Genomic DNA, 18,057 nt, shown 5'->3' with positions numbered 1-18,057 from the left:
GAGGACAAAGAGAGAAGAGCGTTTACAAAAGAATAAGATGATTAAGAATCTGAGGATGTTTGTTCAATGCTACTCCTGGGAAGAAGACAGATTTGAGGAAAACAAACTGTCCAGTCACTAGAATTACTCTCTGTGGTGGAACAGGGACCATTTATCAGGCCATAAACTCTACAGCTACCATAAGGACTACACCCTAGTGGTTTTAATTATCTTATGGTTTATATGCAGAAAGGCTGTTTTTTTCCTTCAAAGTATCAATTTTGTCCAGTTTTCTTATTTATTTCACTCTCAAGAAGTTCTAGAACTTCAATTCAATTAAAGTTCAATTAAAGACCTCTACATACTACTTCTCTATGTATTACCTAATGCATTGTAGTGGATTAGCTATGTGTTAAAATAACCTATAGGATGAATGACTGAGTTACTGTACATAAACTGTATCCTATGCTCACTCAGCTTTATGGAATTTAAAATGCTTCACTTTGGGCTTCCCTGGTGGCGCAGTGATTGAGGGTCCGCCTACCGATGCAGGGAACACGGGTTCGTGCCCAGGTCCGGGAAGATCCCAAATGCCGCGGAGCGGCTGGGCCCATGGGCCACGGCCGCTGAGCCTGCGCGTCCGGAGCCTGTGCTCCCCGCCGAGCCTGCGCGTCCGGAGCCTGTGCTCCGCAACGGGAGAGGCCACAACACTGAGAGGCCCGCGTACCGCAAAAAAAAAAAAAAAAAAAAGCTTCACTTTAATATCTAAATGACCTTTCACTGGAGTAAGTTCCACTACTTTATTTTCAAATTTATAGGTGCCTTTCCATTCTCTGTCAAAGTTAATGACCTAATACTTAAATGTACTATATTTTAAAATGTATTTAGAAAATGTATATTATAAAAATGTACGTTAAAAAATGTATTTTCATTCAGACACCAAGTAGTCTTACATAAAGATAAAGGTATTTTATAATGAGCTAGTTCTGTTTGCTAAGTTCACACAATTCAAATATTATTTCTAAACACTATGCAACTGATAATTTTATTGCTAAGTTATTGGTCATAGACTATTACCTCCCCTATAAAAAATGATTTACATTTCCTTAATATGTCTTCTTTCTTTTTGTCTTCTATGAAGTATACAGTACCCAAGGTAACAAAATACCCAAATATAATAATGACCTATACTTCACAGTAATCTCCTATCCCTAAACCAATGTGAAGGAAATCCAGCTGGTTTCTTACCTCAGTTTTTAAAGCAAACATTAATCGCCTAGATAGTAAGTTTTCAAATTGACAACACTAATTCATATGCTCAGAGCGTAAAAATACTAGTGTGACTGTAACTCAAACCCAGATTTCTCACTTTAACCAAAGGGTTATTATATCTGGTCAAAAAGATAGTCACAGATTTGATTTAACTGACAAACTGCTTAGATATTAAATGTTAAAGTTTTAACCTTGTCTAAATATTTCAACCCAGAAAAATGGAACTTTTAAAAATGTGTCCTTTATAATGTCGTACATCAAAACGTGTTTAAAGGGGCTTCCCTGGTGGCGCAGTGGTGAAGAAGCCACCCGCCAATGCAGGGGACACGGGTTCGAGCCCTGGTCCGGGAAGATCCCACCTGCCACAGAGCAACTAAGCCCGTGCGCCACAACTACTGAGCCTGTGCTCTAGAGCCCACGAGCCACAACTACTGAGCTCTCAAGCCACAACTACTGGAGCCTGTGCACCTAGAGCCCGTGCTCTGCAACAAGAGAAGTCACCGCCATGAGAAGCCCGCGCACCGCAACGAAGAGTAGCCCCCGCTCGCCACAACTAGAGAAAGCCCGCGCGCAGCAACAAAGACCCAATGCAGCCAAAAAATAAACAAATTTATAAAAAAGAAAAAAAAAATGCTGCCTAAGATATTATAGAGCCTTTGCAAAGACATCATACTTGAAAATATTCAGCTGAAAAGAGTTTATATTAGCAATAAACCACCACCTCTACCAAAAGAAAAGATTGTAAGAACTGACCAGATAATCGTAACTGCGATATTTACTCCTATGAATGTTACTAATAAAGTCCAAGTGCTACAACACATTAGCTCACCATAAATTCTTCATAAATTATTTTTAAACTCAGACTTTAAAAGTTAAACAATTTTTCAAGATTTTAAGGAATTTATAAGTAAGAGTGGTTCTTAATGAATCAGGCAGCTCCCATTTGGCAATTTATAAATAATCCAATCTCTGCTTATGAGCCCTAAAACAATCTATTAAACCCTTCCCAGGTCTCTGTAATTGATGACTCAATTAGAGTCAGCACCGAAAGAGCAGTTATGACAAAACATTCCAATCACTGGTATTTGTAATGTATCTTTGTTAACCTCCCTTTACATGAGAGTAAATGAATTCACCCCAAACAATAAAAGCAATCAAGCACCTTAGCCTCCAATCCTGAGCTTCTATCCCTATTTCCATCTACCCAAAATTCCTTTCTGTTAGATCTATATGCTCAGATATGGAAGATACCAAAGTCATATCAAGAAAGAAACACCAGCAAACTTTGGGGGGGGGGGAATGAAATATCAGCCCATTTACATATAAAAGAGGAGAGAAGAGAATATATACACCAAATGCTTGCATACTCAGGGACAATTTCTGGAAGAACATTAAGGTTAACGGTGTTTATCTCTGAGAAATGGGACTGAAGTGTTCCAGATAGAACAGGCTGGGAACTTTTACCCCCCTTTATGACCTTTTACACGTTGGTAATTTTTTACCATGATCCTGTACTACGCTATTCATAATAGTAAAGATTTAAAATCCAAAACCTTTCTTCCCTGCTCCTCACATTATAGAAGACCCTGGGAACACAACTTCTTGGCCCCTGGCAGGCACCAGCCTAAAATGAGCAGCCATCCATAAACTATATATATATTCCACCTCCTTCCTGAGATGGGGTATCAGAGGCTTGTCTTGTTTCAAAATACCTGATAAAATAGCACAGGAGGAAAAAATAGAAAAGGTAACAGGATAATGCTGTAAAATGCTACTATCACTCATTCATTATTTACTTCAAAAGTAAAGGTTTCAAAACATAAGAATATCCAGTGCCAGTAGCAGGTCTCTAAAAACATATGCAATCAGAAAAACTAAGGCAGACAGGAAAACTAGGGTTTAAACTACCTTTAAAGAATAATACTCAACTTCCTATTCACTTTAAGAGCAGTGCTATTTCGGAAAAAAAAAAGTTAAAAAAAAAAAAAAAGCTACATTCCAGAGATGGTTACCACACACACCATTTCCTCTACCCATTGCAGGCATGGTTAATAAATTAGGTCATTCTCCCCACCCCCCTCCCCCGCAAGCCCAGGCGTGACTTCAGAATCCTCCTTAACACATTGCTATTAGTAAGAATTCATATGAAAAAACAAAGCCTATTTGCCCTATAGGTCCTCTTTTCACACTTTTCTTTTGACAATTTACCAGGGAAAACTAAGGTAAGACCAATCTCTTCAGAGTATATTCTTGGGATCTCTGAACCAAATTCTAATTTATAACACATACACAACCACATCTTCAGATCAAACTCTAAAACTTCATTGAAGAATAACACTTTAGAAAAAACTAAGTGTAACTTAGCTAGCAGGAGATAGTTCTGAATGAACCAAGGTAAGGATAAGGATGGAAAGGAGTCTACAACCCCTTATTCTACCCTTGGAAGAATAAGCCAATAAATGCCAAGTGATAAAGGGTAATTTTAAAAGATTTTTAAATGCTCAAACCAGATGTTCTTATACAGGATATACAAAGCAGCTTCTGCAGAAACCAGACTCAACCAGTTAATGACAATTACACTGTGCACAGATTGAAATGCAGCTGTTTTGAGGAACTTTGTTCCCTGATTATAGCCGGTTGTCAGAAACTATCAGTTACCACTAACAATGTTAAGTCACCAAAAATTTTTAAAGTACTGTTTAAAAAAAAATTCAGACTCCCAGTGTTGTACATTAGAAGACCTAGATGGCACACTTAACAAAAACTGCATTTACACATCATCTGAATTACATTTGAAAACAAACATTTCATCACAATTGTACAAGTTTTGTTATTATGGTCATGGAAACATAAGACAGTCTCAAAGCCTAGCAACAAGGTCTGGAAAGTATTCTCTGAGGTGAAAGCTGAAGAGTCTCGCCCTTTTCATGGATTGTGTCTACAGGAAACCCTCCCCAAAGAAACCCATAAAATCATAATTGCGGCACTAGAAAACATTTTGGAGATAATTTACCTTTCCCGACTTTGAAAAGACAAGTACATACAATAAATTCTGGCGAGGTTAGGCAGCATTAGCAAGCACATACAGATAGGCAGGCGTAGGGCAAAGCCAGGGGCTGAACCAAAGACCAGTCCCCAAGACGCGCGGCCCTCCTGGGCCATCCACCCTCCCCCCTGTGCCCGCACCACAGGCTTCCCGCGCCTGGACACCTCCTGTGATTTAGAAAGAGGTCATCTCAAAGATTAAGGCCGTGGACTACATGTTACCAGGGAGCGACAACTAAAATGTACTCAGTAAGTAACAGTCTGTTAACTTGGAACTTGAAAACACGGTTTCCTGGAAGCTGATGTGAATATGGTTGCAAATGCCATTTTGCCTGGTGGAGCATACAAAAGGTAGAGCTGGAAAGAGAGTGGGCTAGGAGTTCCCTGGACACTCTCACAGGGGTATGAGTCCTCTGAGCAGCTGGCATTAACTTCTGATTGGTGACACGTACACCCTACTTAGAGAGAGGTTATCTTCCTCTGGATGTATCTCCCTCTGGATATATTCCCAGGTTATAATGCATATCCCCAGGTTATAATGTATACCCCCTTCTTGGCCTGGTCCCCTTGGAGAGGGTTGACTCCCTAGCTGTGCTTTTCTAGTACACAGGGTCCTGTATTACACATCCTATCCTCAAAGGGGATCTAGGAATCAAAGAGTTAAGAGCCACAGCCCTCAGACTAGCCAACTCCCTCCCTATTTATCAAACAAACTTCTGATTTCAACTTGCTATTTCAGATTTCTATCAGAAAGGGAATTCAGCCCCAGCAGAAACAGTCTGGTGACTAGGTGATGCTGTTATCACTATACTATACTACAGGTATATACTATAAGTACATATAGTATAGTACGGCTGCATCACTATAAATCAGGGGTCCATAGCCTGTTTTTGTCCAGCCCCTGAGCTAAGAACGGTTTTTACATATTTAAATGGTTTGGGAGAGGGCATCAAAAGAACATTTCAGAACACCTGAAAATTATACCAAATTCAAACTTCACTGTCTGTAAATAAAGTTTTATTGGGAGACAGCCACGTTCATTCACCTCTTGTCCACCGATTGCTTTCGCAACAATGGCAGAATTGAACAACTGTAATAGAGACCGTCAGGCCCGCAGAGCCTAAAATATTTGCTATCTGGCCCTTTACTAAAAAAGTTTACTGATCCCTGCTATAAATCAACAGACTGCCAGTAAGGGGGTGAGAGGGAGGGGCAGGGGGCTGGTGCTCTAAACAACTTAAATAAAGGCCAAGAAACCCATGAATTTTTCTCCAAGGAAAACCCCTGAGGCTCCTACTTGGGGCCAGTGTACACTAAGTTATAAAAACTTCTAACACGCTTATCTGATTTTCAAGCCAGTGACCAATAAGCAGAAAAATGACTGTTCCAGACAGGCATTTTAACTACAGTACATGGTTAACAGGGATGTAAAAGGATCAGAGAGAAATCATAAAAAGAAGTCACCAGAATTTACATGCTAAACTGAAATCCCAGGATGCACTTCAAGGTATTCATCCAAACCCTGAAATGACACGCAAATTTCGGTGCAACTCGCTTTTTCTGTGGGAGAGATTCCACAGGTTTTGGATCTCAAGTGTCCTTGACCTTAAAAAAGTTACAAGCCACCAGAACTCAGCCTACACATCTTTAAGTGCATCATTTTATTTCAACACCGAAATAACTGATGCTTAAAAAACTGACCATGAGTCATTAAGAAAAACCTTAAATCATGTTAAGTGTACTTTGTGCTAAACAAATGCAAACCAGGTAGCTCAAACTCCAGCAACTTGTTAACCTTGCCAATTCTTGCTGCTTACCCTGGAGTAAGGAGTAAAAGAAAAAAAAAAATGCTCTTTTATTCTTCAGTTTGGACCCTCAGCCATGAAACCTTCACTTAACTGCTTAGAAACTGTCTTAGCAGCTGTCATGAATTTTCAGATTAAAATCTCCTGTGCAAACATTAAATGCTCAATATTAAAAACTATATATTATTGTCAATTGGAAGAGCTTTCAAACCAAGAGAAAACTGTGGATTAATTCCTTCAGCAAATAAGCCCAAAAGAACCTGAAGTTTTAAAAATGAACTTACTTCAACTGTCCTCAGTCACCTTATTATGTCTTAACTCTACCTGATGAACGAAAAGCAAAGTTAATATCTGACTTGTTTTAGAATATTCATCAAAAGCTTGGTCCTTGAACATTTGTTAGGCGCACATAATATACCACTGCTCTAGAGTTAATAAAGGACTCAAAAATGGAAATACCCAGTCTCTTCCCCAGAGACTAGGCCTTCCCTTCCATTTCTGGCAATCTATTTTTGTTGCTTTCAGGTGAGGAAGACATCCTTAATAATCATTCAAGGTCTAGGCTAGATAAGGCCAGGCCACAATAACATGGCCAGGAGTCAGGATCAATAATATCCTCAGACTAGATTTTCTCTCTGTTCCATGACAGTTAACCCTAGCTAAACTTAAAGACAAGATGCCACTTCCACTCACAGGTAAAAAGGCCCTCCAGGGCCACTCTTCCATTTATTAGCAATGCAGAGTTAACTTATTCCATCAGAGCCCACCAACTGTGGAAACGTCAAAATATATACCCCTCACAATCACAGAACAATATTTTTGTATAAGTACACCAGGCAAATGGCAAGACTCTCTTTCAATTAAGTCTCAACTTTTTGAAATATTATATACAAATAATAAACATATTAATTGTCCAAATTTTAATTCAAAACCAAATAAAGTGCTGCCAAGTCTTGAAAAGACACAAAATAGACTAAACACTAAAACATTCAAGGAAACAACTTACTGTCTCAGGAACTAAAACTTTCCCAATCAAGGTTCCTACCAGGCTTCTGATACCACCTAAGAAACTAACAATTCCAAACAAAGCCAGCCTTCATTTGAAAAAAAAAAAATTCTCTTTTTAAGGTATTGTTAAACATGGTGACAGTTCTAGCTATCACAGGCTTGGACAAGGAGGGGAGGAAAAAATTTAACTGGTGTAACTCCCACTGTTTGAACAATTTTTCATGCCAATCTAAATAAAAAGCAAGATATTGGCTAAGATGTCATATTTTCCTCCAGAGGATGTCTTACTGTTATTAACCATGTGGGAAAACTGGGTTTATAATGCAAATCCTGACAGACCATTAAGTGTAACAGATGCCCCGCATCACTAAATGAGGAAAGAGCTTCCCTAACAGCAAGGAAGGAAGCAAAGAGAACCGTGACATTCATTTGCCTCCTCCTCACTCCTGACAAACCCTAAAGATAAAGCGTTTGGTCAGTGCCTGATGTCTTGATGTTTGCTGTTCTAACCACCTCAGTACTGGAACACAAACAGGTGATAATTCTTTTTCCAGCAAGTCTGTGGATAACAACATCACGCAAAGGTCTTTAGTTTTCAAACAAATAATCTCCAAATTGAAGACTTCCAAATTACAATAAAATACTAGTTTAATTCCAGCTCTTTCCAATCCAGTCATGATTAATTGCAAAGGCATGCCTCCTCAAAGCCAGAGGTTCTGTCAAAGTTACTACACAGACTAAAACCCACTTATGGGAAATAACCAGATGCAATAAATGATCTCTGACTGGACAGTGTTTTAGACAAAGCTGCCGTGTTATATTTCGGGGCCGAGTGAGGAAATGTGAATATCTCCCAATAAGAGACAAGCTAGCTAACAGGGGAAAAAAAAAAAAGAAACCAAAAAGCCAAAACTCCTTACACAACTGTATAGACAGTATGACTCATTCTGATTAAAACATACACATACACAATTATCTGGAAAACGATACAAGGCCGATTTCTAGGTGGTAGGAATGTGTTTTTATACTTGCTTCTCTAATTTTCAACAACGTACACGTAACACCACTTCTGTAATAATACTTTAAGCCACTAAGGGCTCCTTGAAGTCAAAAATCAGTATTTATGAAGGTGAAACACATGGAGATCTGCTTGTATTCTCACCAAGTCCTCCACATTTTGTTTCTGTTTTTAGTTAATCCTTCTCCCCAAAGTGTCTGGGCTAAGCAATTGTTCATTTCTAAAATACAACATTTCCTTAAACTCCAAAAAGGTTTCTCTCCCTGGTCTCTCCAGCACATTCATCATTTCTCACTATTTTCCCTTTATAGCTACTCTTTCAACCTCCGTAAGGAATATAAAACTAAAATACTAATTTATAGGCTGAAAACCTGTCAAGTGATGGAGGAGGAACTTGGGCGGGGGGGCGGTGATCTTTTTCTTTCTAAATGAACATATATCTACCTTTGTCAAAAGTTAAAAATCTCTGTGACAACCCACTCAACTTTTCTTCTTGGAAAGCAGCCTGTGACCTTAAGATGGAATCAAGTTCAAGTTCTACTGCCGTTATCTCTGGCTGGTGTAAGGAGGAAAGGAGATGCGTAACACTTAAGTAGCTGAAAATGCCAGTCATCAAATACACATATAAAAATACACAAACTTAAGGAAGAAAGCAAAATAACCAAGCAATCCGAAAGTCATCTGATTTAAAAGTGACATTAGATGAGGCTGAAACCTTTGGGACAAAAGGACACTAAGAATTCTCAGTTCCAGGTATCTGCTAGAGTGTCACACACAGAACAACCTGTTAGCTCTCGAGTGTGTGTTGCCCACTCTACTACCACATTACTGTATCAAGAGTGTTGTCTGTGGAAGTACGGTCCAGTTACACCGAACGCTTCCCTCCTCCACCTAAAAGCGATTAAATCTTGATTAGCTGTGATTTCGTCAAATACCACATACTAAAGTAGTCTCCAAGCATTGGTGGATCACTGCCTAAATCAGCTTTCAGGGAAATAATTTCTCTGGATCTTAAAACTAGTTCATTAACTTCGAAAGATATTAGCCTCGAGCTACAGGTAACTAGAGAGCTAGACTCTCGCAGCGGGCTTTCTAAAAAGGAAAAATAGTTCCCTAATAAAAACCTTTGGGAAAGAAGCCCCTAAGCATTCCCATTAATGGAAACTTCAGATTCTCTCGCAATTTCCTAAAAATGTAGCCGTCTGAAGTCATTCAACTGCAGCTATCACTTTACAAAAAGAAAATTTAAATTCCCCCTCGGCTGTGGTAAACAGAGGGCGGCAGACCCTCGCCGCCGCCGAAGCGAGGTGGGCGCCTCCCTCCTCGTTACTAGAAAACCAGCCCAAGCTGCTTTTAAACGGTCTCCGGGTGACGACGCATTCCTAACGGGTTTCGAAGGCACGTTTAAATCGCCCGCTTTTTTGTTTGCACGCTGCATTCACCGGGTGCCGGGACTACGGCCGCCCCCGCGCGCCGGGGAGGAGGAGCCCAGGGTGGGGAAGCCGGGGCGGGGGTGTACGACAGGGGAGGGAGCACCCGGGGCGAAGGACGCGTGGATGCGGAACCCGTGTCGGGGGGGGGGAGTGCGGGTGGGCTGCGCAGAGAGAAAGCTGAGGACCCCAGGAAGGGGGAGGGGGATCCCGCGGAGGGGAGAACTGGGCCGCCGCCCCGCACCGGAGAACGCACCGCGCGGCTCCCCGGCCCGCCGGGGAGTGCGCAAGGCCGCGGCTTCGCGCGGCGACGCTGCCCCCTCCCTCTCTCTCTCTCTCTTTCCTCCTCCTCCCAAGGCGACAGAAACAACAGCGCGGGAGGAGGGGAAAGTAACTCCCGGCACCTCCGCCGGAATTAGCCCCGGTGCAGTGATGACACCTTCTCGTGGCGCAACCAAGCCCCGCTCCCTCCGCAGCGGCGTCCCCGCCGCCGCCCTCTCCATTTGAAAGTGGCCACCCCCCGCCGCCGCTCCTCCCGCCCCGCCGCCGCCAGCTGCACCAATCCGCTCGGCCCCAGTTGCAAATCAAACGCTCCCTCGCGTGTAGAAGCCACTTGCGCCGCTGGAAACGGCCGCGCCGTCCCCCTCCCCGAGTCCCTCCCGGGCGGCACCTTCAGGCCGGGGCGGGCGCGCCGGCGAGAAACGGTTGTGAGATGGGAGCGGGAGCAGCGGCGACTGCGAGCAGCTCGGCGAGGGCTCGGCTCCGGCTCCGGCTCCCGCTCCCGCCCCCAGACAGTTCTGGAAACTGTGTATCACCTCTGTCACAGGAAGCCATCCGACGAGGAAGGCGGCGCGGAACCAACAAACAAACGCCTGCGGCCGCCCGCCGGAATCAGCGCGCGGACGGCGACGGGCGTCGGGCAGCTCCCCAGGCGGGAGCGCGGTGGCCGCCCCCGCGCCTCGGGCTTTGTGCGGGGTTCCCGCGGCGCGGGCGCGGTGGGCCGGGCGTCCCCGCCCCCGAAGCCCCCCACCCCGGGCCCGGCAGCTCTGCTGGGACCGTTAGGTGACGCTCCAGCCGCGGCCGAGAAAGCAGCGCCTCAGCCGCCGCCCGCCCCCATTTCCACATGGAGCCACCTCTCCTCCAGCGCCAAAGGCGGGCCACAAAAGTTGGCCCCAGGGCCACCCAGCACCTGCCCACGTGCCGCGGAGGCTCGCTCCCGGGTATCCCCCGTCCCCTTCCCCCCGCCGCCCTCGGCCGCCAGGTCACCTATTACCGGTGGGAGGGGAGAGAGGCTGCTATTTAAACGCCCGCGGAAGTTGAGGCACCCCCACTGGCGGGTGCCGTGCACCTGCCTCCCGCCGCCGCGCTCCACCACTTTGAGCAGCAGCCGCGTCCTCGGCCCCGCCTCCAGCCCGCAGGCGGGCGGGGGGAGCGGGAAGGAGGTGGAAGGGATCGAATTTCTCCAGCAAATGGGACCGTTCCGACAGGATTCGGTTCCCCGGTCAACATTCCACATTCCATCCCTCTCCCGCATTTGCAAGCCAGCTCCAACAACCCGGAAAGCCTGCTAGCTATCGAACAACAGCCCCCAACTCACAAACACACACTCGCAGGCACAAGACACGTGCACTGAAGGGCTTTGCAACTTGCAGTCCCGGGGTGCACACTGCACGTTCATTTCAGGCAGCGAAGACCTAGCGATACCACCTCCACAATTTGCAGATGGTGCCAAAGGTTGCAAGTTGCAATCCGCTTTAAGTTCATGGTTAATCGGTAGTTTGCTCGACCGGTGCCAACTCCTTCCTAATTTCACCGATAAAGGGTTTTACACTTCACAGGCAGTCTCGCTATAAGTAAAAGGTCTGATCATTGGAAACCCAATTTGGAAGAATCTAATTGCTAAACTGTCCCTCCACCCCCCCCACCCCTCCCTCACTGCCCTTGAATTGATGCAATGAATATTTTGGACATGTGGTGACGCGGTGACAAGAGCTAAGGCTGCGGCCACCCTACAAAGATGTACCTATAACACACACACCTATGTTTGGACAAATACGGTCGTCGTCCCTTCCCCCCGCACCACCACCATCACCACCACGGTCACACACACTCTGGATTCATATATGTACACGGACCTGTGTTCTGCCATTGCCATCTGTCTACCAAGTTGCTACTATGCTTTCCACTTTCATGCAACCTAATGCACTTCGGCTTTTTTAAAAATTCTAATAAACTGAAGCCAACTAAACTGGGCTTCTGTTCCTGAACGCGTTTTAATTGATGATTCCCCTGAAAACCGCATGTTCTTCACAAACCCAAAAGAAGAAAAAGCTCTAAGTCTTCAGTTCCCCAAAATTGAAAAATAATAATAAAACTTACTGATCCAACATAGATCAATTCTCAGGATCCAAAAATCATCCTCTCCTCCTCCTCCTCTGGCCCCCGCCCCGGCAATGCCCAAGTTACTGGTGGGATAGTAACGCTGCACTCGGCGGCTGCGTGCCCTCCCTCCTCGCTACATATCGAGAACCCAATCTTTTGGCGCCATATTAATGACGTACTATATTATTTCCACTAGGCAGCGACCTTCGGCATTAAATTACTCCCGAGAACTCCCAAGCAAAGCAACAAAACCATCAAATATGGCTGAGCCTCTCTGCTCGTCCTGCAGCCGCCGCCGCCGCCGCCGCCGCCGCCGCCGCGCCGCCGCCGCCGCCGGATCGGGACGCGCACACAGACCCACACGCGGACACGCGCGGACTCTCGCCCGGCGCGCCCTCCCCGCGCGCCCCCCGCGGCCCGCGCGCGTACCTGCTGCGGAGGGCTTCGGCCGCGGCGCTGGGCTCCTCGCCGCTCGCTCCGCGCCGCATGAGTTCGGGCCGCGGCGGGCGGGCGGACTGACTGGCGGGCGGGGAGCCGGGCGGGCCCCTGCTCTCGCCCGCGCGCACACACCCGGCGCTCGCGCAGGGAGGCACTCTCGGACGGGCGTTTGGCTGGTTATGGAGGAAGGACTGTGTGAATCAAACTCATTTCTGGGTCACTGCTGCCACAGGGGGGAGCACTTTAATCCCTTGCCAAAACGAGAGGGTGGGGACAGGAGGGCGGGGGGAGCGCGCGGAGAGCCCGAGGCGAGGGGGGTTCGGTCCCTTGTTAACTCTTCGCGGCCCTCGCCGCAGCCGGCTCGGCCTGTGTCCGCAGGGGCTTGTCAAGAGCAGCACTCTTCAGCTTTTAAAATCTCTTCCTTCATCTCCCTTGTGAGCCTGGGAATTCTTGAGGTGTCTCCAAGCAGGGGGGTGGGCTTTTAAATTGTCCCTTTCACACTGTCCCAGTTCCAACTCTTGTCTGACATCACTGTACTAGAAATGGATTCTTTCAACTTAGTTCAAAATTATGTAGATTAAAATGTGGCTATTAAGGAGTGTAGTTTGGGTGAGAGGTTTTATTTTTAGGCTGAATGGCATAGTTCTTTCGTAGTAACAGTTTTGGGGAGTTGAGAATTAGAATGACATTTTTAAATACAGAAAATCCAGTTTTGGAGCCGGAACCCATCTTTACCTAAGTTTGTATCGAAATGATAGTTGTAAATGAGCACTTCATTAGAAGACAGTAATTATTTATAAATTGACACCACCTTTGTTACACAGTGTTAGAGAACTGGACATGGCCTTCCAAATATGAAAATTGGGCTTAATTCTAAAACTGCAGCTGCAGACTAATATAAAATTAGTTACCAGAGATTAATTTGGGGGTATAACTTACTTTTTCATTGGAGTTTAACATACATCTTTTGTGGGTCCCCAAAAGAAATAAGAGTATATATGACATTCAGCTTCAGAAGGGAAGAGACCTGGGTACAGATTAAAAATCCCATTCAGTAAACAGGAACAGAGATCACTAATTACAAAATTCAATATCAAACCCAAAGGCATATTTATCCACTGGGAGAATTCTTTTGAATATATCAGGTTTGATTTCACACAATCACACACCAACCCATCCACCCACATCAAGAACATAATAAGCTGATAAACGTGGCAAAACAAAACTAATTGAGCCTTCCAATTATTTTTCAGAAAGCAAAGTAAACCAAAGGAAATCTTAAGTATATGTCCTCTTTCTCCCTTGCCTGCTTCACTAATGAAGAGTACAAAGACACCCTATCAGTCCTGTTCATGTGCTCACTTAATCCTGTTCAAAGAGAGCACATGTGGAAAGCACTATGCTATCATTATTACAGTTATTAATATTGGACTTCAGTTACTGTTATTTTCATTGGTTCACCTTTCACATACTCTACTGCAAAAGTAAAAGGACACAGGCTTCGCGGCCACACAGACCCTGCATTGAATCTGACTCTACAGGTTATCAGCTGTGTGACTGTGGGGTAAATTACAAAACTGCTCTGATCCTCAATTTCTTCATGAGTAATAAAATGAGGTTAACAGGCTGGTTAACAGGGGTGTTAAGGGGAATGAGATAACTCCATAAAAGTGCCCAGCAGAGGCCCTGGCAGTAGGAAGGCCATCCCTCCCATCTCTCTTTCTTGGCCTTCTCTCCATTGAAAATTGCAACTTTTCTACATTCCAGCCAACCTTACTTCACTCATTCCCCTGCAAAAAATAAATAAATAAAAATTAAAAATAAATTAAATCACATTTGCCACCTAGCTTTTAACTTGTTTTTTTCTGACTATCCCCACTCCCAAAACATCAGGCAACAAAATGAAAGTGTATTGAATGGATGAGAAAAATAAAGAGGTAAAATGGCACACAAACTCCCAACACTGATAACGTTGATCAAGACTGATGGTCCCAGGAACATCCTCTCAGTTAGGCCACACTGTTTCAGAATACTGATCTGCTGAGGTAGTGCCATGTGCCATAAATAGCCCTGGACTAAAAGTCTGGAGACTCCCATCAACTCACACTATAACTCTGGAAAATTTCTTTGGGTCTTAGTTTCCCCATTGAGATGACAGACAAGATGATATCCAACATCCCTTTTCTCAGTAATTTCTGATTGTTCTTACCAAACTTAGAAGGTAATGATTATTTGTAGAAATGGAGGACAACTTGAATAGACAACGCATAAAAACATTTCCTCAGTAATGATCAGCCACTGACATTTTTTAAATAATAGGTGTCTTTTGCCTGACCACAAAGGAAACTTTTATACAAGCTCTTTCTAAAATGGGACCAGCAATGACATGGTTTGCCTTGTGGCAGCACATTTAATACAGTCTAGAATAAGAAGTACTAAGCTGGCAATGAGGAAAATGAGTTTCTGGTTCTACTCGGTCACTTACTGTCTTAACTTACCAAATCATTCATGATCACCATTTCCTGGTCCTGTTAATTCACACTTTATTATCAGAGATAAAAGGACATTCAAGAAAATAGGTACAGAGTAGTCAGTGTAGTTGAAATATCAAGATTCTAGTCTTTCCTGGTCTGATCAGTGTGCATGGTAATAATTAAAATTTTATATATCCCTTTCATTTCGCTGTAGGCATACAGTTTAATTATCTTCTTCCATAATAGACTTTTATAGAAAAAATTTCAATATATATTCATATTCCTGATTTTGAAACCATACATGATTAAACCTATAAATGTTACTTATTTCATTTGTTTCTACTCTGTACGTAAAGAATTATAAGGCCTAGACACAAAATTCAGAATTGTTCATCTCTGAAATGAAGTAGATACGTATGCCAAAGTCCTATATATCTCATTCCTTTAAAGAAATGAGCAAGAAATTCTTCCTGGCAAATACCATTGCCAACTGGTATATGTTATGACAAATAATGTATACACAATTTTTATTGCACAAGTGCTCTCATGGATAAAACGGGTTCTGTTCTAAAAGTTTATATGTACTTTAACTGTTTAGAACTTTGAATTTATGCCCCAAATAAACCTTGCTATTAAGAGGGCTTAAGTTGTCAAGCAGTTTTTTAAAAAAATAATTTTAATAAATAAATTACAGAAAAGAATAACTCTTTTGAGTGATATTATTTGGCTGGGAGGGGATCTACTTCAAAGAGGGATAAGTAGGTAGAACTCTGTACGGGAAGAGTAAGGTTGGGAACAATCCTCAGCACATTGCCTGATGGCTGGGAGGGGATCTACTTCAAAGAGGGATAAGTAGGTAGAACTCTGTATGGGAAGAGTAAAGTTGGGAACAATCCTGACCCCATGAGAAAAAACAGGAGGTGATGGGTAAGAGATTAGGAATAGAGCTCCCTGACTGACCAGTCGATGAGGTCACCAGTCATGAACAGCCTGGCAGGCGGGTGGTTACAACCTTCCAATATATAGAATGATCGGAGGGCCAATGACCAAGATACTTTCTCGCTGATGTCAGGACTGACTAAATTATTTCTCTTCTTGAGGTTCTTTCTTCCTTTTCTTTGTTTTCTTTTGCTTGTCTTTGATTTATTTTAATTTTGTTGATTTTCATACTTCTGGCACAATTTAAGATGTCAAAGAGAAATAAGTCTGACAGAGGGACAGAAGAGGAAATAATTTAATTCAGCCAGATGGAAATGCCCAAGACTGTGGAGGTTCAAAACAGGAGAAGCTTTTCTCAGTCATGAAGGGAAAACAAGATGATGGAGAGAATTTTTGAAATTTAGAAAGGCGAAGAAAGGTGATAAAACTCACCCATCGGGATAACTATTGTAAACATTGCCATATCTTTTCAGGTTTTTTCCTAGGCTTTTTTAATAAAATTGGAATGATGGTACGTAATTCATTTTACAATCTTCCTTTTCACTTCTTTCATCTTTATCATTTCAGTATTTTACTTTTTAAAGTAATTCTTTTTCCAGGTCTTTGCCAGCCTGCATATCATAACTTCATTTACAGGCCACTTCAACCATGTATTCTCATAGTTACTCCCTCAAACTTGTCAACTATTGGGAAGTTTTGCCAAATTTAATATCAAATTCAAATATCTCTATTTTAGCCACTACCTCCAAGACTTCCAAAGCTTGTTTCCCACCCACCTTTCTTCTTATCTGAAAAGTCGCTCCAATCTACCCCTCCAGTCTTCTCTAATTAGATGCAGAGCGGTGGTAACTCAAAATGTGATGTCCAACCAGCAGCAGCAACTGGTCCTGAGAACCTGTCAGAGCTCCATTATTTCCGTCCCCGCCCCAGACCGACTGAATTGGAAAGGGGGATCCAGCAATGTGTGGGGGTTTTTTGGTTTTTTTGTTTGTTTGTTTTTTGCGGTACGCGGGCCTCTCACTGCTGTGGCCTCTCCCGTTGCGGAGCACAGGCTCCGGACGCGCAGGCTCAGCGGCCACGGCTCACGGGCCCAGCCGCTCCGCGGCACGTGGGATCCTCCCGGACCGGGGCGCGAACCCGCGTCCCCTGCATCGGCAGGCGGACTCTCAACCCCTGCACCACCAGGGAAGCCCCAGCGATGTGTGTTTTAACGAGCCTTCCACGTAATTCGGATTCACGCTCAAGTTTCAGAACCACCTGAGTAGATCTTGCTTCCATCCACCACATTCGAAGCACGGAAGACAAGGTTGCAAGTAAAGAGGCAAATAGGTCTATTCTCTGCCCGTAGGGTAGTTAAAAACATAAACAGGTGATGACAATTAACTACAGGGTGCGGGGGAAGCATACACCTGAAAGATGACAGGTGTTAGCCGGGTTGGGGTGAGGATGGGGGTCTAGTGGGGTGTTGTTGTTTGGGGTTTTGTTTTTAAACAAAACCTCTGGCTTCTGTGTGAGGAACGGATGGTGAAGGTGAGACACGAGGCAGGAGGCTTTCTGCAGGTACCAGGTGAGAGACGGAGGCGTGGAGGACAGCCACTGATCACGCACGGAAGGGAGACAAGTAGGCAAAGCAGCCTGTGGTGGAGGCATGCTTAACGCTGTCCCAGTCCTCCGGAGGTCTCTAGCGCGCCCCGTTCAGCGCCTGCTCCGGGCAGGGGTGTGAGAGCTTCCCCCAACCATCTAGGTGCCCAAGGGATGTCTCTGGGGCTTACGGGGTCCCTGTGGCGTCCCGGGAGGGAGCAACGTCTGGGCAACCAAAGGAAGGTCCTGTTGGGCAGTGAACGTGTTGAGCTGTCCAAGCCCTGTCCCTGCACGCAAAGCCGGGGCGGACAAAGAGCCGGCCACGGTCAGGAGAACTCGGGCCCCTCGCAGGGTCCTTCTCGGCCCCCCTTCGCGGAAAAGTCTGGGTCAGATCCCAGGCCCCTCCTGAGTCCCGGTGTGCCCCTCCACAGTCTTTTTATCCCTCACCGGAAAGCTCCATTTTCCTCTTTTCTTCCACAAAACACCTTAATGGTCCATTATAACCTGAGCCCAAATCATTAGCAAATGAAAAACTCGCTCCCACTTTCTCTAAGGCTGCCGGGTGCAGAGGGGGAGAGAAAGCAGGGAGGGAGGCACCCCCCACACACTGGTTTAGTTCCAATTTTAAGGAAGCAAAGAAAAGGAGTTAAAGCCAACACTTAAGTTTCTTGTTTGATCATTCACTC

At 44.5% G+C, this 18,057-nt stretch overlaps 1 protein-coding gene across 6 annotated transcripts in view; it reads right to left on the bottom strand.

The window, feature by feature from the left end:
* JADE1 (jade family PHD finger 1) overlaps window positions 1-12,454 on the bottom strand; it is a 57,426-nt gene extending 44,972 nt beyond the window's left edge. For 2 of the 6 annotated variants that reach the window (XM_024119341.2, XM_055086220.1), the window contains exon 1: window positions 12,369-12,454. Coding sequence is in view for 1 of the 6 variants with exons in the window: in XM_024119340.3 (XP_023975108.1) it covers window positions 10,373-10,391 (19 nt within the window). In the remaining 5 variants the exon portion in view is untranslated. Of the gene's footprint in view, window positions 1-10,372; window positions 10,458-10,823; window positions 10,917-11,936; window positions 12,037-12,368 lie in introns of those variants that run through there. The other 4 variants (XM_007120956.4, XM_007120955.4, XM_007120958.4 and 1 more) reach the window with 4 other exon arrangements.
* Window positions 12,455-18,057: the final 5,603 nt, after the last annotated feature.

This window comes from Physeter macrocephalus, chromosome 7, assembly GCF_002837175.3.
Source record: "Physeter macrocephalus isolate SW-GA chromosome 7, ASM283717v5, whole genome shotgun sequence".
Lineage (NCBI taxonomy): Eukaryota > Metazoa > Chordata > Mammalia > Artiodactyla > Physeteridae > Physeter > Physeter macrocephalus.
Note: the sequence above shows the minus strand (reverse complement) of the source record. Positions and strands in the feature narration are given on the sequence as shown.